General features: G+C 43.8%; 3 protein-coding genes across 7 annotated transcripts in view; 1 reads left to right on the top strand and 2 right to left on the bottom strand.

The window, feature by feature from the left end:
- Window positions 1–2,401, bottom strand: part of LOC106960406 (uncharacterized) — a 14,373-nt gene extending 11,972 nt beyond the window's left edge. Inside the window, exons 1-2 of the mRNA XM_015053495.1 lie at window positions 1,458–2,401; window positions 685–1,161 (exon numbers count right to left, since the gene is read on the bottom strand). Coding sequence (XP_014908981.1) covers window positions 685–1,152 — 468 coding nt within the window. The 5' untranslated portion in view covers window positions 1,153–1,161; window positions 1,458–2,401. The remainder of the gene's footprint in view (window positions 1–684; window positions 1,162–1,457) is intronic.
- A 3,107-nt stretch (window positions 2,402–5,508) lies between these two features.
- pgap2 (post-GPI attachment to proteins 2) lies at window positions 5,509–9,902 on the top strand. 3 transcript variants are annotated; one of them, XM_015053497.1, is made up of 6 exons: window positions 5,509–5,971; window positions 7,226–7,400; window positions 7,904–8,153; window positions 8,228–8,334; window positions 8,968–9,076; window positions 9,148–9,902. In XM_015053497.1, the coding sequence occupies exons 2-6, from the start codon at window positions 7,227–7,229 to the stop codon at window positions 9,276–9,278; spliced, it is 771 nt and encodes a 256-aa protein (XP_014908983.1). In that variant the 5' UTR covers window positions 5,509–5,971; window position 7,226; the 3' UTR covers window positions 9,279–9,902. The 3 variants fall into 3 exon arrangements, with proteins under 3 accessions (XP_014908983.1, XP_014908984.1, XP_014908982.1); XM_015053498.1 differs by lacking the exon at window positions 5,509–5,971 and adding an exon at window positions 5,981–6,172; XM_015053496.1 differs by lacking the exon at window positions 5,509–5,971 and adding an exon at window positions 6,728–7,012.
- A 975-nt stretch (window positions 9,903–10,877) lies between these two features.
- Window positions 10,878–22,785, bottom strand: rhogb (ras homolog family member Gb). 3 transcript variants are annotated; one of them, XM_015053501.1, is made up of 6 exons: window positions 22,606–22,785; window positions 17,595–17,714; window positions 16,141–16,251; window positions 15,789–15,935; window positions 13,765–13,935; window positions 10,878–12,181 (listed from the first exon to the last, which is right to left on the bottom strand). In XM_015053501.1, the coding sequence occupies exons 4-6, from the start codon at window positions 15,915–15,917 to the stop codon at window positions 11,906–11,908; spliced, it is 576 nt and encodes a 191-aa protein (XP_014908987.1). In that variant the 5' UTR covers window positions 15,918–15,935; window positions 16,141–16,251; window positions 17,595–17,714; window positions 22,606–22,785; the 3' UTR covers window positions 10,878–11,905. The 3 variants fall into 3 exon arrangements, with proteins under 3 accessions (XP_014908987.1, XP_014908986.1, XP_014908988.1); XM_015053500.1 differs by lacking the exon at window positions 16,141–16,251 and having other exon boundaries at window positions 22,606–22,781; XM_015053502.1 differs by lacking the exons at window positions 16,141–16,251; window positions 22,606–22,785 and adding an exon at window positions 22,027–22,458.
- Window positions 22,786–23,410: the final 625 nt, after the last annotated feature.

The raw sequence follows: 23,410 nt of genomic DNA, 5'->3' as shown, positions 1-23,410 counted from the left end.
CTCTGGTCTTGGTCTTGTCTTGGTCTCGGGTTAGGTGGTCTTGAACACAACACTGGTGGATAGATGGATGTTCTAACCTTCAGAATCATCAGGAAGTGACCTCCTAGTGGTGCACCTAGCTCAATAACAGGGAGATCTCAGAGGCATCTAGACCTACTTGCCCTAACAGGGTCCCTGGTACCTATCTCCGTTGTCATTAAGGGAGAGGCAGGGATCCAACCTGGACAGCTACCATGAGACGTCAGAGACACATGGACACACTCATACCCAAAGATAATTTAGAGAGACTAGTTATCAGTTTTGTTTTTGGACTGTGTGAGGAAGTTGGAGTATCTGAAGAGAAATCACACATGCACAGAGAGAGCTTGCAAACTCCTGGCATGTTGGAACAAGGCAACACTGCTAATGGTGGTTGACTTGTTGCAATCTGGAATCATCAAGTTTGGCAATGTGCATGTAGTTGACACCTGTAAATGCTGCTGAGCAAACAATGAAGCCTTGACCCGGGACTGACTTTATCTCCCATATGAGTGAAATTGATTTGCAGTGTCATGTTTTCTTGAAAATCCTGGAGCCTCTTTCTTTGGAAAACCACCACATAATATTTTCTTTTTATCCTCTTAAACTAAGACCTGCAGTTGCAGTAAAATTTGATCTTTATTTTGACCCGTGGAGAGGTGTTACCTGGTCTCTGTAGGCCGTCAGCACCTCCTGCAGAGGGAAGGTGAAGCGGTACCAGCCCAGCCGGGACGTCTCCTTGAAGGCTGGAGATGTGGCAAACTTCCACAGGAAGCTCTGCTGCTCAGGATCTTTGCCCTCTATCCGTTCTGGGAACGTCTTCTCCAGGAGCCTCGTCTCTGCGTCCTTCATCTGGTCCGGTCCCACAGCCAGACTCCACCATATCCAAGATCCTCCATATGGATTCCTGAAGCCCCCATCCCTCCTGATCCCAAAAAGCCCTGATCCTGTAGTTTCATGTTTCAGAAGACTCACATGGAACTCTGGTTTGGGATATTCTGGGATGTTTTCAGTCCAGAGATATCTGTTTTCCAAACCAAACCTTTCAGCTTCCAATTTCAGTTCTGTTAGCTTCAGGTGTCGCCATTTAACAAAATGTTCAGTGTATTCTCTCCTATTTTTTCGTTTCTGCATGGTTCAGTCCTGCAAAATGTAGATCGAAGGAGTCCTTTTAATCTAAAATGTTTCAGACAGAATGTATTTGTTCTGTCTGGCAGCCTCACACAGCACAGCTCTTATCTGCAGCAGACAGTAAAACTGCCAGGGCGTCTCTTTACAAACTGTCAGACTCTACACCATGTGACTGAAGCTACATAATCATGAATGATTCCTTTCTGCAAGGGAGACAACTGAGAGGAGCAGTTCTCCAGACTGAACTGTTCTGATCCAACTTTCATTTCTTTAAATTCTTCTTTCTATGAGCGGGAGGTTCTCCTGACCTTTGAACTTGATCAGCAGTTCTCCAGATGTTCTGAATGTTTCTCAGTCTCTCTCCAGACACTGGCTGCTTTCTTGCTCACGCTCAGTCCTGTCCTTGTTCCAGACCACCTTAAGAATCGTTTCTCAAAACCAGGAAGGAAGGAAAGGCTACTGCATTTCATGCGGTACAGAAAGTTATGACAGAGTGCATGATGGGAAGTGTAGTATCAGTGGAGGTGTCAGGCTCAGCTGACTAACTTGGCTGTCCTCTGTGACTCTGTTTTGTCACAGCCAATCCTCACAGCTGTTAATCCTCACAGCAAAGTCTTTCTTCTGCAGCCAGACCTCGGTTTCAGTTTCAGCCGTTCTGCTTGTGTCTGTCTCCAGCGGTCATTGGGTGAGAGGTGGAGTCTGCCCTCAACAGGACTCCAGGACAGCACAGAGACATTCAGCCTCGGAAACACGCACCTAGAGACAAGAGTCTTGTTTTTACTGTGTGGGAGCAAGCTGGCGACCCCAAAGGGAGCCCACACATGTACAGGGAGAACATGCAGAGAGCAGTCCTACCAGCTGCACCACCTGCTTTTGTGAAAATATGTCAGACATTACCAACTTATTTAAATGTTGACCAACCTGCATCTCCTCTAATCTTACTAATAAAACACCTTTAATTAACACTACAAACTGATCATTTCTGTTCTGTAAGGTCATTATTTCTTTCTGTGCTAGGTAACACCTCTTGGTAGAAAATGTTATGCACTTATAATGAAGACACAATCCACTTTTATTAGCAATGAACACACATATGCCATTACAATTCACCATAAAGCTTTTCTCAAAAGAGACACTGGAATCAGGAGAACAGTACCCCTCCAAGTCCCCCAGTTAGTCTCCAAGCCTGTCAAAGCTCCTTCAATCATCATCACTATTACTGATAGGAATATCTCTGTCCTCTTTAGAGGCTGGAACCACAACAGCAGCAGCTGTACATTTTATTATCTATAAAATGCTTATCTACCATGCTTAAAGGTAAGCAAATGTCAGAGGTCACTCCAACACCCACTATTGAATGGAAATCTGCAGCAGGTGAGCTGATTGTCCTTCATATTTCAGAAATGTTCTCCAACGTTTGTAGTTCCAAAGGTTTTCAGAAACACTCAGAAAACTGAAGCATATAACTGTCTCAATCACTCAGAGCTTTTTAGCTGCAGGTTTTTAAAATGATTCTGCTGAACCACAATTAAAAAACATCTGATGTTCATTGGTTCATTTCCAATACATTTTTTTAGTTTGGTTCTCATCTTCTTCTGATAGATCATCAGGATTTTTAAACATGTATTCTTGTCAGGGTAGTGGGGAAGAAATTTGACGTCAATGTTCCTTATGAATGTATTAATGTTTTGTCTATAAACTCACAGCCATTAATAGTCAGAGAGCATTCTTTTGAGTAACAGCTGAATGTGTAATCAATCCTTTAATTAGCTGAATCACAGCTGGAGGAGGAATTGTCTTTTAGACTGTTAAATTGACTACAGGTACATCTTAAGGTGTATTTTTCATCAGACTATAAAAAGTTGCCATTGGAAGTATGGCAGTGTTCACAGAGCAAGCTGTGTCTGTCGCAATAAGAATCAGTTTTCAATTATAAAGTTTTGAAATAATTTTTGTTTCACTGAACATGTGTGAATATGATCAAATTTTGATCTGTATGATTCAACAAGTCATATCAAACAATTTTGAACAGCCCAATTTCTCCTGCAGTGATTTTGTAAAGCAGAAATACCTTTACTCTACATTTAAAATAGAATTTTTTGTTGTTGTACATTTAAGCAGCACAAATGCCAAAACAGTGGCCACTGTTTGGATGTCGAAGTTGCAACACAGGGGCGTACTGTTTTCTAATTTTGCACACTTGTAACCTGTGCAATCAAACCCTGAAGTTCAACGAGTACTGAGACCAGGCCTGAAGCAGAGACTGGGCCTGAAGCAGGGCGAGTACTGGGACTGGGCCTGAAGGTAGAGAAGTGCTTTTGGGTTCTCTGGACTTCATAAAGCACTTTGCAAGTACAGCCTTTTTCCATGTACCAGGACTTATCCGATTCAAGTTACTTCAGTGACTATTGTGGGTTTTTGGTCTGGAACAGAGGGCAGCCAACAGTGAAGTACATTCTTTAAACTCAGGTCCATAAGCTGTGGGAAGGTCCAGTAAAGTAAAAATGACTGTAATTTACTACATTTTCTGATCGTTAACAGTTATGGATGTTATAACATGGACTCATGTAGGTACTGACCTAGTGTTTGTCCTTGAGTTAATTCAGGATGATGATGGTCAAAGATGAAATTAGGATGACAGACAGAAATTTCCGAGTCTCATGTTAGAGATCAGAACTTCCCAGTTGGAGGCAGTCAGCACCTACCTGGTAGCGACGTTGCTGTATCCCTGCAGTTTTATCTGTGCTTTGGCATCAATGACTGGATAAAATTTACTGAAAGAAAAACGACCAACGTCGGATGTTCTTCAGGTGATAAAACATCTTTTAAACCCTGAAAACGATCTGAGGTTTTGACCTGATCTGAAGGCTTTATGCTTTAAAGTCTACTTGAGTTCATTGAGCAGCTGGGTGACCTTATGCAGCAGATCCCAGATCTACTGGGGATCCTTGTGGTCGGGTTTGTTGTTCAGGACTGATCCTGTAGTTTCATGTTTCAGAAGACTCACATGGAACTCTGGTTTGGGATATTCTGGGATGTTTGTTTTGCACAGGTATGTGTTTTTCACACCTGCATCTATAGCTTCTCTTTTTAGATCTTTGAGCTTCAAGTGCTGCCGTTCAATAAAATGCTCCTTAAATCCTCTCCTGTTCTTTTCTGTCTGCATGGTCCAACCCAATACTGAGCAGAACTTGTTGAGCATAAGTCGGTTTTCTTCTGTCTGGATCCGACCTGCAAAACACCCTCAGTCAGTACCTCAGACTAAAACATGTTTTTCTACGTGACTCTGAGATTTTTTACTTTTCATTACTTCCGGTTTTAATCTAAAGCGTTGTCCGTGTGGAAAGACAACTAACTTATTTATTACAGTGGGGGACAGTGCGCCCTCTGCTGGACAGATCCAGTACTTCCCTTCTGTGTGACAGAACCACCAGTTAGCTTGGACCGTCTCCATGAAGCTAAACTGGAACAATAAAGTAAAATAAATAAATTGAAACTGAAAAATATTTGTATGCTAAACTAAGAATTATTATTATTATTAATAATAATAATAATAATAATAATAATAATAATAATAATAATAAATTAAGAAAAAAATTGAAAATGAAAAATATAAAAAGTAATGTAAAATTTATAAAGATTTGAAACTGAAGCATAATTTCTAAACTGAAAAAATATTTGTAAACCAAAAATTGGAAACATTTATGCAACCTTTATGGCCCCTGCGTAGATCCAAACGCCTCCAGTTTCAGATAAACATCGGGACGGTTATAGATAATAACTGACTAAAGCCACAAAATAAGCAAAACAAAGAAGCAAAATATAATCTATGAAGTTTCATTGAGTCATAATAACAGATATTAAAACCTCTTCAAGAAGTAAAACTGTAGTAAACATGCAATAAATCCAACCATCGCTGGATCAGAGGATTAATGATTTATCAGCAGAGGGTCGTTAACATGACAGCAGCAGCAGGTCAATGAGCCTCCAGGGTTTCAAACCAGCAACCAACTTTATCTGCTCCACTCAGGTGAGCTTACCTACAGAAACTTCAGCTCCACGGGTTCTGGAAAACTTTTTGCTTCCCGCTGCCGCCTTTGAGGATCAGCTGGTTCTCTACGTAAAGCTAACGTCACACATACTAAACTTCCACGTACACTCGCAGTGGCATCTCCACCCATTAGATCACGACTCCTCCGTTGTGCTACTGGGAAACTTCTCCAGATATTAAGAGTTAACAACCAGAAGGTTCCAGAATGAGAACCGGACCGGACCGGACCAGACTGTGCCCATGTAGAAACTGAGGAACTTCCGTCCTATAATTACTTTATTTTTTATTTTTTTTGTTTGTCATGTAGTTCACACGTTTTACCAGTTGGTGGCGGTAATGCTTCCTTCAGTTATTTGCCAACCGCCAATATGGTAAAGAAGAAGAACGAGACAATCAGAAATCAGTTCACGTAGCTTACGAAAGAAAACGGAGCGGTTTCTTTGGGTCAGAACCATTAACTTTTGACCCATAGAAGAACCTAAACCGTCTCTGTGACTCTGGGTTGATCAGAAGGACCTTAGAGTTGAGAGTTCAACCACCGAGGAGCCGCTGAGCAACTCAAACTGGACCAAAGTTCAGAGCTAATTTTAGCCGCGGAGCTAACCTGGGCTAACGGGGGATCAATGGGAACGAGGCGGAGCAGCTGACCCAACCGGGCTGGACCGGACCGGACCAGACCGGATCGGATCCCTGTGAAGGTCAGACCTGTTGAAAGCGGACCGGAGAACTGATGATCGGCTGCTGACGTCAGCACAGTACACACCTGGACAGGTAACGCTGGAGTCAGACAGCAGCAGCCGTAACCACAGGTTACAAACATGTTCGTTAAAGTTCTGTTCATCTGGACGGGTTAAATATCTGGACCCGCTTAGCGGGTTAAAAGTTGCTCAGAACGGAAAGGTTCTGACCCAATATCATAAAAATGCCCAGTTTCATAACGATCAATAGATGACGTCAGGAAAGGTTTAACAGGTGAGTTTCTTAGTTAAAACATTTCAGAAATACCTTCAGGTAAATTATAATGAACTAAAATCATAGAATAAATATTTAGATCTGAACTGTTTATTCACATATGATAAAGTTTTTACACCCACACAGATTTTTAATTTACACTCCAGAAAATACATTTTCAAGTAATTTACTAGTTTTCTCAAAAATAATTGATGCAAACCAACATTAAGCCATGAACCAGCTGTGATTAAGTCAAGTTGTTTAACGAACAGAACCTGTCTCACAACACGAAGCAGGCTAAACAAAAAAATAATTCAGTTGCATCTATCAGTCTGAAAAGAGCTGTAACACCAGTGGTCTAGTCAAAGTCCAGATTTAATTCTGATGTAAAAAATCTACAATGCGTCTGAATCAAATCAGTTCAGTAAGTGAGACGGTCAAAGGTCATTCACAGTCAGTTTGCAGGTTCAGGGGTTGAATGCTTCTTCACATTCATTTTTAACATAATTAATGAAATCTGATTTAAAACATTTATTTTGTTTTAGTTTTATGATCTGAAACGTTTGAAAAATGCAACAGAGGGTGTGAATACTTTCCACTGCTCCGGAACCAGAACCTCAGCCAATGAGGTTCTGTTTGCATCATCGGAACAATCAGCCAATCACAGCTGGGCTTCTGGTCATCCAGGAAGTCTGAGCTGACTGATTATCAGAACCTGAACGGGTCAGAGGAGTTCCAGAACATCGGCTCTGGTTCTGGTCCTGACCCTAACTGGTTCTGAATCCTGCCTGGTTCTGGTTCTGAATGTGTGTTTGTGCTGTCTCTAACCCTGCGGTCCGAAGGTTCTGAAGGAGACATGAAGTGAGTTCTGATTAATGTTGGCGGTAGAAACCCAGTGGTTCTGTGCTAGGTGTAGAGCTGGTTCTGACCCGTTCCTTATAGTCAGTGTAATGGACCCGTGTAGAAGAACCCTCTGGGGGATGGGTTGGTCCGATCCAGGACATCTGAACTGGTTCTGCTTCCTGAGATTGGGTCAGGTTCTGGACCTCATGTCTGGTTCTGTGTTTGATTCAGGATGCTCCAGGGCCTATTGAGCAACCTGGACCGGGACCGGGACCGGCCTCTGATCCGGGTCCAGTTCACCAGCTTCGCCGTGGCAACGGTTCTGCTCCCTCTATCGGGTCTGCTGGCCTGCCTGCTCACCTCGCTGATGTACCACTACGAGGAATCCACCTACACACACTGCCAGGTGAGCCGGGCCGGTACTGATCCAGATCACCGGATCAGACCTTCAACTGGAAACTTTTACATCTGTGATCCAGCTGGATCTCCTAACTGGTTCCAGAACCTTCTAGAGTAGAACCAGGATCCACTCCTGGACCAGAACCTTCATCACATCTCCATTACGTTCTGACTCACTGAGGCTAAATGCTAGCTAGCTTCAAATAAACACCAGCTAATAAAATAAACTAGCTAATAACAAACACTAGCTGGGTAGTTAGGAATGTGCTATTTAACAGAAGCTAATACTAAAGCACGACACCAACATGGTGTTTAGCAAAAGCTAATGCTAAAGCGCTACACCAATCTGCTATTTGAAGGTTATTCAGTGACCTAGTCCAAGTTTGGACTGATATCTGACAGATGCTGCAGCTGGAAACCCTCCAGTGAGTCCAGGCTAAACCAGTTCAGCTGAGGGGGTCAAAGGTCATCCACAGGGAGTTAGAGACCTGTCCCCTGCTGTCTGTCCAGGTGTCCAACTACCTGCCGTCCATCAGCTCGGCCATCAGCCGCGAACCGGAGATCTACATCTGGCGCAGCTGCGTGGGTCTGCACTCGGCGCCGCGCTACCTGGTGACCGTGGCCTACTTCAACTTCTACCGCGGCCGCTTCAGTGCCAGGCTGCCGGAGTTGCTGCTGAGCGGCCTGGCGCTGGTCAGCAGCCTGGCTGAGAACACGGGCCTGCTGCTGCTCACCTATGTGGCCTCCACCGAATCCTACAGTGAGTCAGAAGGAGGGGGCGGAGCCTCTCGCCGCGTGTCGCTCTGACTCTGACTCTGACTCTTCTGTCTCCAGAGATTCATAAATACTCCTTCGTCGTGTTCATTGGCTGCTCCCTCCTGCACATGCTCATCACCTGCAGGCTGTGGTTCGTCATCAAGAGGCACTACGTCAATCCTGAGGTAACCAGACCCAACCCAAGTTCTACCAACATTTAACATCCCAGTTTAATATTCAGCTCCTCCATAAATCATCTTAGCTATAGTTATTGGGCCGAAGCTAATGTTAAGGCCACCAACATGATATTTAGCTGAAGCTAATGGTTAAGAATGTAAATCAAAAGAAAATTATAGCTTCAAATGAGATTGGTATTTGAGGGTTGTAATCTCTCAAAGGCAGATATAATTTGAATACCTTTAGCTAAGGCTAAATACTGTGTTGGTGTAACGCTTTAGCGCTAGCTTATGCTAACTAAATTGTTGCTATAGCGCTTTAGCAATGGCTTCCACTAAATACTATGTTGGTAGAGCTCTTTAGCATTAGCTTATGCTAAATACCAGGTTGGTATAGAGCTTTAGCATTAGCAGACCTAATATTTATGATTATTGCTTTAGCGTTAGCACAGCTACCTTTTCCCACCACTGCCTTTGCTCCTGTGTGATCAAAAACTTGCAGCCACTTCCTGTTTCTAAATGACTGCAGGAATTTCTGGTTTGGTCCAGAAATTAACCATTTAATTGGTAATAAATGTTTCTGAAGCGGGAGAACAGGTCAGAACCTCCTTCACCTCTCGGTTTCTTCCATTTCTGGTTCAGGAGAAAACATCCTTCCTATGGAAAGCCCGCATCTTCCTGTTCAACATCAGCTGCTGCGCCGCCGCCGCGTACTTCTTCAGACGCCACAACAAGTACTGTGAGGCGGGAGGTGAGTGGCTTGTTGTCACGGCAATGCTGCTGCTGCGGTCTGCACATGCTCACTGTGTCTCCGTCCTGCAGTCTACACGCTGTTCGCCGCCTTCGAGTACCTGGTGGTGTTCTCCAACATGGCGTTCCACATGACGGCCTTCTGGGACTTCGGGAGCGCTCAGGTGATGGTCGCCACGCTGCCGGAGGACAAGCGGTACTGAAGGGGACAGGACTGGTTCCGACCCACAGGCAAGAGCCGACCGGTCAGTCCCACATGGAAGGAACCAAAACTTCAGACAGAACCGCTGGACCAGATGGTGGGAGCACTGAACTAAAGCCCTTCAGGATGTTCTGTTTCAGGGTTCTACTGGTTCCACTGGGTTCCTGGCACGGATCCTCCTGGTTCTGATCCCAGTTCCGCCTCGGTTCTGAACTATTGGACTTTCATTCAGGAACAGAACTGTTTTTAATAAAAACCTAAACTTCAGACCGGTTTGCTGTCTGCACTGGGTTGCCATGGTGACGAAGGCTGGTCCTGGTGCCGCTGGCCGAGTGGGTCGGTACCGGCTCCAGCTTCTCCATCACGAAGAGCTTCAGCTGAACCTGATGGAACCCAGTGGACCAGAACCAGTGGTTGTCATGGTGACCCACATCATCTCATATCCTGGATCATGAAGGTTGCACCAAAGATTTTCCTTCCACCTAATTTTCTACTATCATGTCTGGACACAGCACAGAGCTATGGATGAAGTTTTCAGATTCTCTAAACTTTTCATCAATAAATAAACATTTTAGATATTTCCTGGATTCTCAGGATTCACTGAAATAAAGTTTTAACAAAGCTGTGCTGCCTCACTGTTTCTGTCAGCAGGGGACGCTGCTGCATCAAACAGGGACAGCTGTCCCTCCCTGACGACATTTAATTGAGACACAGCAGGTTTGGTTCACCTGAGTGATGTCACATGGCCCTCATCCAATCACATCCCACCCGATAAAACTTCACAGGCAGCGCCGTATGCAGAACTGGTTTCCAAGTAGACCATCCTGTTAATTGGATGCTATGGCTTGAGGTGACCTTTGACCCCCAGCTCCAGGAACTGATCACAAGGGGCCTGTGTGATTTGATGAAATCATGAAGGAGTCCTTTCATGGTTTGGGGAAGTTGTTTCTCCACAGGTTAATTATTGATCCACCAGCCAATCAGAGGCTGATTGGCTGCTGAGGGGAGCCAGCAGCCAATTAGCTGCTGGCTCCCCCAGCAGCTGATTCTGGTCAGCTGCTGGGTCAGCTCAGCTGCTGTTTCTGGTAGCTTCTGAATGATAATGAAGTTTCTTGTTACCGTAAAGCAGCTGTTTCTGCTGAAAAAACGATGTCTAACTTTAGATCACAGTTTTGGGAAGCAGCCGCAGCTTTTTATAATCATAAAAGAGGGAACCAGAGTCCGGTCTGATAGGACGGCCCGGTTTTTAGTTCACAGGCTGGATTGGTTCTGATGTTTTCTGAACCAGCCCAGAACCCAATGAGGCTGCACCATGTGACAGGAAACGGCTTGATTATCTTCTATCTGGTGTTTAATCACTTCCTCTGCAGCGACCAGACCCAGAACCCACATCACCACCCCACCATCACCGTGCTTTACAGCTGATGGTGCTGCGTAGTTCTATCATGGTCCAACATGTCCTCTCTGGGGGACACTGTCCCAGAAGTCTGATCCTTCAGCTTTACTGACCGCAGTTCTGCCACCATCTTTTTTCTAGAAGAGGCTAGCTAAGGGCTAACCGTGTTAGCTGTTCGCTAAGAAGAAATTATTGAAATAAAGTGCAGTAGACGATCAATATGAAACTTGTTTTTATTGTACTTTCCACTTAAATAAAATAATGTAAATTACTTCAATAAAAACAAATTATCAGTTAATTTAACAGAAGATGGAAGCAAACAAAGCTAGAGTGGTTTAGCTGGTTTAGCAGCTTAGCTAAAAATAAAAAATAAAAAACTGCAGAAACATTCAGTTTGAAATCAGATGTTTTCATTTAAATAGTTTGGATATTTAACAGAACTTGTTAGCAGGTTCTGTTTAATTACAACTAGTCATCCTGATTGTAGTTTAGATGCTAGTTAGCATTTAGCTTCTTCGCTAACCTTTTAGCTTCACATGTTTATAATGTTGCAGTTGCTGCTTTCCTGCTCTCAGGTGGTTCACTAGAAAAATCAGGTTTATTATTTTTGTATTATGTTTAAATTGCTGTTTTTAGTCCAGATTTATTTTTGCAATTTATTAATTTCCCTCCAGAATCGGCAGCTGAAGCAGAAACGCATCTTATGTTTACAGTCTGATCAAACTAAATGTTTCCCAGCGTTTGTAAGGGTCTCAGTGTGAGTGACGCAGAGCAGACAGGGTTAGATTATTGCATTTTCATCAGAGCCATCATGTAAACAGTGTTTCTGCAGTTAAATTCTCAGTTTAGACATCAAACCTGTTCCTGGAGCCGGACTCCACCAGAGTCTCTGGTTTTACTGGTGCTTTACTGGTTCATGGATGCCTCAGCAGAACTAAGATGTCTTCAGGTCCATCTGAACCTAAAGCTGATTGTCAGGGGATGATTTTGGACCATTTTGCTGAAATTTGAGTTTGTAGAAGACCTCAGACATCCTGCACATGCTCAGACGGCTCTGGTTGAGTCTGAACCAATCACAGCAGAGCTACACATTCAACCCACGGCCGGTCAATTTGCATCACAAGTTCTGGAAAACCTTTAATCTCTGTCTTAAATTGCGTTTTTTCTAATTAAAGGGTAAAAATCTAATGAAATGAGAGGAAAAAGGTTGAAACATTTCTCAGAGCAGACTCTCAGAGCAGGAAGCAGTGCCTCTTGCTGACGGTGGGCTGTGGGTTCAGGTAGGACCTCACCGCCTCGGCGAACACTTCCTTGATGCCGTCCTGGTTCAGCGCCGAGCACTCCAAGTAGCGGACTGCCTGGATCTGCTTGGCCAGGTTCAGGCCCTGCTGGTGGGTGATGGGCGCCTGGTTCTGCTCCTTCAGCTTCTTCTGGATCTCCGTGTCGTTCCGGAGGTCGCTCTTTGTGCCAACCAGCAGGATGGGAACGCTGGGACAATGGTGGAAAACCTGCAGAGGAGACCAGAGTCACGGTTTGTACAGGCTCAGGAGGTCAAGATAAAGTAGAGATTCTGTGAAAAAGATTAGATTTCTTAGCTACTGTCATCTCTAACGGGGCCTTTTCACTAAACAAGTCGAATCTGCTTTAATCCAACTCCAGTCTCAGTTTGAATGCATATGTGAACGCTAAGCAGACCGGAGACGGCTCCTAAAGCAGGAAGTGGACTACGGTGCAGGGCATTCTGGGTAAATACAACCAGAGCTAACGTGTTAGCTTAGCGCTAGCAGGAGAAATGGCTCGTGGTTTTTAGCCAAAGACTAAAGCGAAATCCTCCAACCGCTAAAAGCTGACGCCTCCATTTTTGTTTCCATTTGGTGAAGAAGGAAGTAACACTTGGTGTCTAAAGAGGTTTTTGTGTCATTTCCTTCAGTGGTTCTTGGTGCAGCGCCCCCACAGGCGAGGAGGGGAACTGGTTGCTCAAAGGGTTTGGTTGGTTTACCTCAGAGCAGAAAGAAAGAGAACCACAGCAGCTGGGGATGGAGCATATGAACTTTTGAATCCAATAGAACCGGGTCTACCGGACTATCAGGTGGGAAACGCCTCAAATCGGGTCCTGGATTTGGTTTAAGGAGAATCACGACGCTGATCTAAGCACCTCCAGGTCTTTGCCTCAGACTGCACCAGGTCCTGACCGAGTTGAACAGCCACCCTAGCAAGTCACGCATCCTCATCACACACCCTGAGGGGCTCATAGCCATGACGACGCCTTAATGACCAACCAGACACATTTCCACCATCATCTCAAAACAGAAGTTTTGTCCATTCTTTGAACCCTCAATGACCTTCCAGGTCCTTATACAACAACAGAGGAGTTCTAAATATGACCTGAAGACCCTTAGAGAAGCTCTGCCTCCTGGATGGGGTCACTGGTGCCAGTCCTCCTTGGTCCTCCAGCTGAAGATCCTCTACAGAAAGATTTACATTCAAATCTGGCTGAAAAGGTCTTAGGGTTGATCAGGTCAGACAAGCAGGCCGGACATTTGACGTCTTTGGTACGGCAAAGTATTTGACACAACATACAGAATAAAAAAGTCCAAAAGGACAATGACTGACCCAACACCTGAATGGACGTTTGGTGTTTGGACAGTCTGAGCAGACTAAAGTGGTCTTGATCAGCAGTTTTCCAGGTTTCAAGAAAGTCTTTAAAGTGTTTTCTTTGGAATTTCCTCTTTTTCAACTCAACATTCATACTTTTACATGTCCAAAGGAACAGATCTGACCTTTCAACCTTGCTGGCAAGGTTCAAAGGTCCACTCCACTTGTCATCTAGACTTCAAAGCAGCTAAAGTCAGCCAAGAAAAGACCTTCAGACTCCAGGCTGTGTAGAGAATAAGCAGCAGAAGGACAGTATGAACCCTACTGGACCCCAATAACTGGACCTGAAAGTGGACCCATCCAACCCAGAACCACAGTTTTTCTGACGGTTCTGGATGGAGTGAGCATCATCAGAACCTCAACCCAGTAACTTCCTGGATTCTCCTGAACAACATCATGCACTGTAACTGTGTTGGGGGAATGTGTGACCTCTGACCTCTGGGTGCCACTTGTGCTTGACGTTCTCGTAGGAGGCGGGGCTTGAGATGGAGAAGCAGATGACGAAGACATTGGTCTGCGGGTACGACAGCGTCCTCAGCCGGTCGTACTCCTCCTGCCCCGCCGTGTCCCACAGGTTCAGACTGATGACCCGTCCATCCACGGTCACCTGAACGCACCACAGGTAGAGACAGGGGTTCATGAATACCTCACTCAAACTCTGACACAGTGATTGGCTCTCAGGACCGGTCGGAGAGCTCTGATTGGCTGGTTCAAACCTTACAGGAGTCAAAGTTTCATGGTAGCAGCAGAAATGTTTCAGTGAACTGTTCTGATGAGGGAACTGAAGCCCGTCATGGAGTAAACGGCCTTTGCAGCGCTTCACACTACATTCACACCTTCACCCATTTACATGTTCACACACTCATGCTGTGTGATATTCACTGCGCTGCGCTTTTACACATTTTTCGTAACACCTTTTATTGCAAATTTTATTAAATTATTCAGTTTTCTTTAAAATGGTGTAGGATTGACATTAGCATGCTAACTCCTCAGGTCGAATGTTCTTCATATTTCCCATCAGCCACTTCAATTTCATGGGAATTTTTCAAGATGGGAGCAGTTTTTGAGTCTTTTAAGCCAATTATTGCTATAAAATGTTCCTCATTGTTATGATTTGGATGAATTTTATGTCACATCATGTTTTTGTTCATCCTGTTCATTCAACGTTAAAGTAACAATATGTAGCGGAATCAGAAACTGAGGAGTTTGCTGTTAGTCTTAATGGTTAGCATTAGCTTCTGGTAATGTTTGATGTGCTTAGCAGTTTAGCATTAGCCTCCACAATTTTTTTTTTACATGTGTTTAGTGGTTTAGCTATAGCTTCTGCTTATATTTTTGTTTTTAGCATTAGCTTTCCTTAATTTTTATGTGATTAGCAAGTTAGAATTAGCTTTATTTACTTTTGTAGGTGTTTAGTAGCTTAGTTTTAGCTTCTGCTAATTTTGTATGTGCTTAGCGGTTTAGCATTAACTTCCAGTATATTTTGTTGTTAGCAATCTAGAATAAGCTTCCTCTACTTTTTTATATGCACTTAGCGGTTTAACAATAGCTTTTGATAACATTTTATGTATTTAGAGGTTTAATGTTAGCTGCTAACTTTTTAATGAGTTTTGTTGGTCAGCATTAGCTTCTGCTAGGATTCTTGTTTAGTAGTGGTAATTTGAAGCTAACGTTTTGGTTAGCCGTGTCCACCACTCGCAACAACTTCTTCTGATTTTAGTGCAAACATATATTCTCCTTCGCAACAATGGTGGCCATTTTGAAAAATGTGCACCATTAGAAAAAAAAACACACAAGCTCAAGAAAATGTGATTTCTCTGGTTGAAAATATGCATGATTTGATACCAAACATGTTTCTGTAATTGGTGATTTTCCATGACGTGAATGTGATTTTATTTGGTTTTCTGTTTTCAGTCACAATCTAAAACTTTTAGACTAAAAGCACTAATGGGCTTTTAGTGAAGAATTTTGAAGAAAATGATTGTTTTTATTATAATTAATGAGGAATAAGGCTGAAACATAAATGTGAAAAAGTGAAGTGGTGTGAGTAATTTCTGGATGGACATTTTGTACTTTTGGAGGATCTGGAGTATCCAGAGAGAATCGCTGCATCCACAGGGAGAACATGCTGAGAGGCCTAAACGGGGACCTTGTTGCTGTGAGGGATTCTGTCAGATCATTGCAGACAGCTCCACCTGCTGTCCAAACAGAGACTCTCGTGTTTATCATTATTAATTTTTATTATTTTACTGTTTTTATCTGACAGCTTCACTCAGAGTCTCAGTAGTTTTTCCTGCAGGACAGAGAAAGTTTGATCAGCTGCCTGGTCCAGAGCCTGCAGCCACCATGACTCATGATAGCTTCCAGATGTTTTCCAGATACCTCTGGCTCTCACTCTGCCTTGACTCTCTGATGCGTCCTGAACGCACCTGCTGAACCGCGGTGCGTTCAGGGACCCACCTGGCTGCTGTAGTTGTCAAACACGGTAGGGATGTACTCTTTGGGGAACGCTCCGGTGGTGTAGGAGATGAGCAGGCAGGTCTTCCCCACGGCGCCGTCGCCAACGACGACACACTTCACAGTCTGCATGATGGCAGCGTCAGAAACCTGCACACACAGCAGGGAGGGACTCAGAGGGTTCACACATCACCTTCTGCTGCTTCACTCTGCTGCTCGCCGTTATTTTTATCACTTCTTTTTTTATATAGAGCTGAGATCATTGTATGCAGGTCAATCGACCTCCAGTGGCTCTGAGGCTTTTCTCTGCTTCACATCTGGTTTCCCCTTCCTTCTACCTACAGGAGCGTCTCACCTGTGGGTGTTAGCTAGCGTCTGCTGTAGTTCCTTTACAGCAGAAACTCCAGACCGCTAAAGCTTCTGACCTGCAGATTCTAAATGCATCGAAATGTTGGAGGACGGGAAGCTGTTTGTAAAGATACACAGCCTAAACTTAACAGCAATAATCCGAGTTATTTAGCCTGTTTAAGAGAAAAATAATGTTTTATTTGTTAAGTCATATTTTCACAATTTATAGATGTCAAACTAAGCGTTTAGTTAGCAAGCTAAACATTAAGTTAACCAACCAAACTTTGGTTCCAAGCTAGTTATTTATCTTTGAGCTAGCTAAATGCTTTGCTAATATGCACCTGATAAATGTTTAACTATCTAAAATATGTAACATGCTAACTAAATATTTAGCTAGCTTAGAGCTAAACTCTTAATTAATATGTATCTGATACATATTTAGAAAATTATTTAAAATAAACTGTTTAAATAACTAGGTAGCTAGCTATTCATCTAGTCAGCTAAATATTTAGTAAACTAAATACAGTAGTTTCAATAGTTCACTAAACTAAAAACTAAACTATTTTAGTAGTTATAAATATTTATCCATTTAGAATGTGCTAAATAAAACTATTTAGCATTTAACTGTTTTACTATTTAACTTTAGCTAGCTAAATATTTAGCTAATATGCTAATTGAGTTGCCAGTAAGCTGAATTGGATGATGAAAATAGAAGCTGTGTTTTGTGAACTTCTATAAACTGAATCCTTTAGTGCTGATGAATTACTGTTGCTGTATTAAAATAGCTCATCCTTTTGTTTTAAGCTGAAATGTTGCGCAACAAAAGAGGAAATGAAACGTTGGTAAAGAAGTGACTCGCTAGCAGAAGTTTATAAAGAGGTTTGCAAGATCTAATTTTATTTTAATTGTCCACTTCTGCTTTTTACCTATATTATATTACCCAATGTCTTTGAGCTGTATATTTAGCTTCAATTGTAATGTTTAGCTTGCTAACTGAATACTTAGCTCAAAGCTAAATATCTAGTTTGCTAACAAAATTTTTGTGTGAAGCCCAATATTTAAATATTTAGCTTGAATGTGTGACATTTATAATGAATGAATAACATGGTGAAAATATGACTTTGTAAAATGATCCCAAGCTAAAGAAATGTATCCCTACAGCAGAGCAGGAGCTCCGATTGACTGGGGAGCCTGATTCGGTGTGTAGTGGTCTCTAATTGGCTGGGGAGCCTGATTCAGAGTATAATGGTCTCTAATTGGCTGGGGAGCCTGATTCAGAGTATAATGGTCTCTGATTGGCTGGGGAGCCTGATTCAGAGTGTAATGGTCTCTGATTGGCTGGGGAGCCTGATTCAGAATGTAGTGGTCTCTGTTTCTGTCCTGCTGGTTGAACTGCAGGTTCTCCATGTTGACTCCATCAGGACGTTGGAGTGACTGGATTTTCTGATCGGCCATGTTTACCTTCAGACGTTCGTCTCACTGGAATCTGGTTGTTCCTATGCAGGAGGTTCCTCGGTCTGAGATGCTTCAGGTTCCTCGGTTGGACAGTTTGCTCAGAAACACGTGGCGGCCATGTTGCCCCTGGGGGCCGGAGGGAAGGGGTGTTATTTGTGTTTATGGAAATGATCTGCAGAGGAAACGTCTCTAAACAAAGCAGAGACGTTATCCTGATCCCCACACACACATTTGCATAGAGCTGGTGTATATATTACAATTTTATAGCCACACACACACACACTGCGGTGTGTCGTCAGGACGACAGGAACCGGTCTGACTGACAGGTCCATTGTTTCTGTCCGACCCGTTTCTCCTTCAGGGTCCATAAACCTCAGAGTTCTGCTTCAGGGTCCAGAACTTCCTGTTTGGTGTTTGAGTCCAGGTGTTTGGACCAATCAGAACCAATCAGAACCAACCGTTAGACTGACATCAGGTGAAGTTCTGATCTGACTGCATGAGAGCTGAGCAGAAGCTGATCAGAGGTCAGCAACCTTTTCAGCCCTGGCAGCCATTTTGTTTTCAGTCCAGACGTTCAAAACAGAATTTAAATAAAAGAAAAAAAAACTAAATGTTATCGGCACAAACATTTCCATTTCAGGCAATAAATAAGTTTCCTATGACGGAAATTTCAACTAAAAAAAACTTTTTAAAAATCCGACGTACTTCACGACCTAAAAACAAATTAAAAAGAACTTTATAAAAATATTCAGCAGCTTCATAATTGATGTAGTGGAGGTCAGAGGTCAGGTCTGGTTTTACTCAGCTCTCTGTTTTTATGCCCTTTAACCTGTTTAAGGTTTTCCTTCCACCAAACCTCCCGGCTGTGTTTGTGAAGCGGCCGACGGAGAAGCTTTCTGTCTGAACAAACAGAAACTGCTGATGAGAGTTTTCTAGAAATAGCGACGGCTGATGAACACGTTCTGACTTCCTGTTTCAGGTGGAACCGAAACCTGAATGCAAGAGTGGCTGAATGAAGCCGTCCTCAGAGGTCAAAGGTCACAGAACAAAGGTGCCCCGTTTCAGACCAAATCAGGTCTGGGTCACAGCTTCAGGAGTTTCTCTGTGACCTTCCTGTTGACCTTCATGGATGAAGAGAAGAAGCTCAGAAACAGAAATGAACCGGGTTCGTGTCTCCATAACAGTCTGGCCCGATGCAATGCGACGCCATGCGATAGAACAGATCAGATAGTTTAGTGGAAGGAAAACGTTTAATTTTCTGGTTTATTTTAACCTGTAAAACTGAAAAGTCTGGAGTGCATCTGTACCAACCCGCCTGAGATGATCAGTATTGAAGCCTTCCCATAAATTAGGTCTGGACTTTGACTAGGCCACCTAAATCTTCTCATAACGTTCAGGAGTTGAACCTCCACCCAAACTGGTTTTCCTCACAGCATGGGGATGATGGATCGTGTTTAACTGGGAAGCTGAGGCCTGGTTCTGGTTCTGGTCCTATGGTGAAGAGGAAGTGCAGACGTCGTTTCCAGTCAGTCTGGTTTGTGACAGAAATAATCGGTTCAGGTTCTGGTTCTGGTTCTGGTTCTGTTTGCTCGTTGAAAAATAAAATCTCTAGCTGATATTTCCTCTCAGCTGCTGCGGCGTTTTCAGATCAGATCCAAACCATCTGAAACCAGAACCGCAAAGGAAGAGTCGGTCCGACAGACGGATGAAAAGAGGAAGAGGCGACCATGGCTCCAAAAACAGGACACTGCAAAGCATCATGGGTAATATAGTTCATAAAGCAGAACTGGATAGAGAAATGAGGCCCGATCCAGTGAGACTGAACCCAGTGACGGGTCCACTGGTTCCGGTTCCGTCCAATCAGCTTCAGCTGCAGATTTATTTCTTCTCCAGAACCGACGACCCGACAGGAAGTTCTGGAAGTCGTTTCCAGAACATTTCATTGTGAGAACTGGGTTCTAGCTGAACGGGCCGGGTCTCAGCAAGTCAGAACCAAACTGGACCATCTACCCACGCCACTGAGCCCAACGGGTCCAACTGGGTCCTCCAGAACTACTCTGTTCATGATAATGGAACCAGAACAGAACAAGAACCTAACGAACAAAACTGGACTTTCTGGTGCAACAGAACCAACCAGAACCAGGACAGTTCTGAGAGATGGAACGCAAATAAAGTTCTAGTGAAACAGGTCAGAACCAGGAAGCACACTGAACTGAAAGGTAAACAACTGGACCGGACCCGACTCAAAGTGGAATGAGTCACGGCTGCTGTGACGACGGACTTCCTGCTTCATTCTTGGAATGCTAATATTAGGCTAGCTGCTACTGATTCACATCTGAGCACGTGCAGAAGACGTTGATGTCATCAGCTGACGTTAAACAGCCATGAATGAAACCAGAACCAGAAACAAAGCACTCAAACCAACAAGAAAAACCCATTTCCAGCTGGTTTGACCCGTCTGGATCAGAACCACCAGGTTCTGATCGACTGAAGCAATCGGGCCTCAAATTCCAACATGACACTGGTCCAAATCAAACAGAACCTGCAGTCAAACCAAACCCAGGAGCGAAACGGGTTCAAGAATTAGAGCAAACCCAAATCAGAACCAGAACCAGACCGCAACCAGCTTCACCCAGTTAATTGGATCCCTCAGATTGGATGAAACTGAACCTAGAACCGACCCGGACTTTCAGAGAGGATCATCAGCTGATGAGAGTTGGACTTTCTGAGTCTCCAGAACCGGTCAAAAATGCCTCTGCCGGGTCCAGAACCTGACCCAGGTCGGCCAGAACCAGCAAGTTCTGATGAGTCGTCCTTCCTGTTCAGCTGCAACAAGAAAAATGTCCAAACCCGTAGAACTACAGCTCACTACCCAGCAGCCATGGACCCACCATGCCTGAACCAGAACCAGAATGGCTAGCCGTTTCCAAGCTAATCCGCCATGTTGGAAAACGCCTGCTAACTAGCTAGCTGGGTTCAAACCTGAAGAATCAAAGGAGATCTGGTGGAGTGAAAGTTCTGCCATGTTTTGGTTCTGACTGGTTAGGAAAATCTCTGTGAGCGCCCCCAAGTGGTCGGATCAGGAAACATTCAGAAAGTAGGTCAGGCCATCAGTCCCACTGGTAGCTTCATGCATCCAGCGCGCTGAGGTGAGTGAACCGAGCATCTGCTTAGTGCGGACTGAGATTATTACTGGTTCTGCAGTGGCGACCATGTTGGCTATGACCAGAAACATGGCTGGCAGCCTGGTTTCCAAGGTGATCATAACGGGTCCCACCAGTAGTTCGGTCTGCTTGGACCAAAATCAGACTTCATTTATGTCATTTGGTGCAGTGTGCTATTACCTGGAGTTTTGTAAATAATCTATAATTTGTAACCACAGCCACGCCAGTGACAGTATCTGCGGGAAAAAGCACAGACCAGGAAGAAAACAGACATGGAAGTCCTTTAGCTTCTTGCGACACCTTGAACACATCGGTGTACTTTAGTTTTCTCTAGCGGTTGATCATGCGTGTGTCAAATGGACCCGAGTCTCCTGGCTACTCCATTCCATCAACAGGTCACTGTAGCATTAGCAGTAGCGTTAGTGATGCTGGAGGGGCTCATTTTACCGTGAACCTCAGGTTCTGATCTGCATCCAGAACCAGAACCATACATTTAGAAGTAGCATTCAGTTTCTATGCACCACAGATCTGGAACAAACTTCCAGAAACTGAAAGCAGCTGAAACCCTGAGTTCCTTCAGGCCAACAGCCGCCTGCTGAGAGGCGATTTAGTTGATGGAACATTGATCAATATATTGAAGATGGTATTAGCTGTCTCATGCTTTTATTGTGTAAATCACTTTGAATTGGACCCGGCTGCTGAAATGTTCTATGCTAATCAAGTTGAGCTACGGTGTCTCAGGAACCAGAACCTTAAGCTGGACCCAGTTGACCAACGGTTCCCCTTAAGACAAGGTCCTGTTGGACATTTAGGTGAATTCAAACCTGACGTTTTGATCCGCTTTAAACAGACCAATAGGTCCAAAAGGTCCAGACCATCTGGGGAAACAAATTTAATTCATGGGAACCAGTCCTCAACCAGATCCAATCTAAGGTTCCGGTTGCTGAGACATTTTAAGATCCCAAAACCCGTTTCAGGAGACACTTCTGAACCAGAACCAAGATGGGTTCTGGACTCCTGTAGCGAGTTGTTGTGTACAGACCTATAGAACCGGGCGGTACTAGTCCAACCAACTGGACCGTGTACTGGGATGGGTCCAGTCAGGTCCAGACCATCAGGGAATTCCTGGCTCAGAACCAGTCTGTGGGTTTACCGACCCATCACCTGAAACGGGCCAGAATCCAGAACCAGTGGAGAACTAAACTGTTTATACTGGTTTATAGTCCGTTTATACTGGTTCAATCTGTTCTTACTGGTTTAGGGTTTGTTCTTACTGGTTTAGAGTCTGTTTTTCTTGCATTGTTTTCTTCTTGAGAAGTTGGTTTCCAGCAGCTGATGGTACTTTGGTCTATTTAAAGTAACAGCAGCTCTTCCTCTTCTCCAGCAGTTCCTGATGTTCCTCTCAGCTTTTGTTTCCTGGACTTCAGATGTTCTGGTTTCTGCTCTACTGGGTCGGTGAAGCCCAGATCTGCTGGTTCTGTTGACCCGTTTCAGAGATCAGTGAGTGTTTCAGGGCTCAGCAGAGAAAAAGTTAAAAGAAGAAGTGAGAAACACACACACACACACACACACTCAGGGAGTGGTCGCTCTCCATCTCCAGCTTCCTGCTCAGAAACTCGATCACACAAACAATCTGACTATTGATCCACTGGGGAGAAAGAGAACAGAACCAGAACCAGAGATCCAGTTGAAGTTTGGATCACAGCAGAACACACACACACATACACGCACACGCACACGCACACTCTCTGACACACACTCTGACACACACCAACAGCTCAGCGTAGCAGCGACACACATAGACACACACACACAGAGTGAGGCGGAGTGGAGCGCGCTCCGGCAGAACTCACCGCTCATCAGTCCGGTCCGGTTCTGCTGTGCTCGGTCCGGCTGCGGCTGCAGTGTGTGTTCTAGTGTGTGTGTGTGTGTGTGAGTCGGAGGGCGGGGGTAACGGGGAGGAGGAAGTCCGAGGGGAAGTGGTGGAGTTAGAGTTTGAGGAAGTTTGTGTGTGTGTGTGTGTGTGTTTGACAGTGGCGTTACTGGCCTGTTGAGAAACGTCAGAGCCAGGCTGATCTCGGTAAGTCCCGCCCCCTGGCTCTGACGGACAGGTAAAGCGCAGGTGTGTTATTTATTTATATGGATAATAAGCTGTAAATTCCTCCCAAGCTTCTCTTGTTTGTTTCTTTGTTTTTCTTTTAATTTCTCAAGGTTTTTTTTTCCGTATTTCCATTTTTTTGTTGCTATTCTGTCTATTTTCTATTATTTTGTGTTTTAAATCAGTTTTCTGTTATTTTTATTAAACTTTGATGGTTTTTAATATTTTCTGCATAAATAGGACCAATCTGACGTTTTTTTTAACTGTTTCATGTTATTTTAAATTTTGATTTTGCAATTGCTAGTTGAACATTTTCTTGCTTTTTATGTCAAACTTCAGTTATTTTTAACTTTTTTATTAATTTCATTTTAAATGTGAATTTTTTTTTTCCCCTCCGCAGCTTTTTTACATTTTAAATTTAAATTGCATCTTGTTTTTGTAGAAGTTGAGGTTCATCTGGTTTAATTCGCCGTTTTTGCGTTTCATAAACACCTTTATGTTTATCAATTGATATTGTTGTTCTTGGTAATCGTTTGTTTACGTTTCTTGGTATTTTTAAT

Source organism: Poecilia latipinna, unplaced genomic scaffold (genome assembly GCF_001443285.1).
Source record: "Poecilia latipinna isolate Pla-1442-1.1 unplaced genomic scaffold, P_latipinna-1.0 Scaffold1184, whole genome shotgun sequence".
Classification (NCBI taxonomy): Eukaryota; Metazoa; Chordata; class Actinopteri; order Cyprinodontiformes; family Poeciliidae; genus Poecilia; species Poecilia latipinna.
Note: the sequence above shows the minus strand (reverse complement) of the source record. Positions and strands in the feature narration are given on the sequence as shown.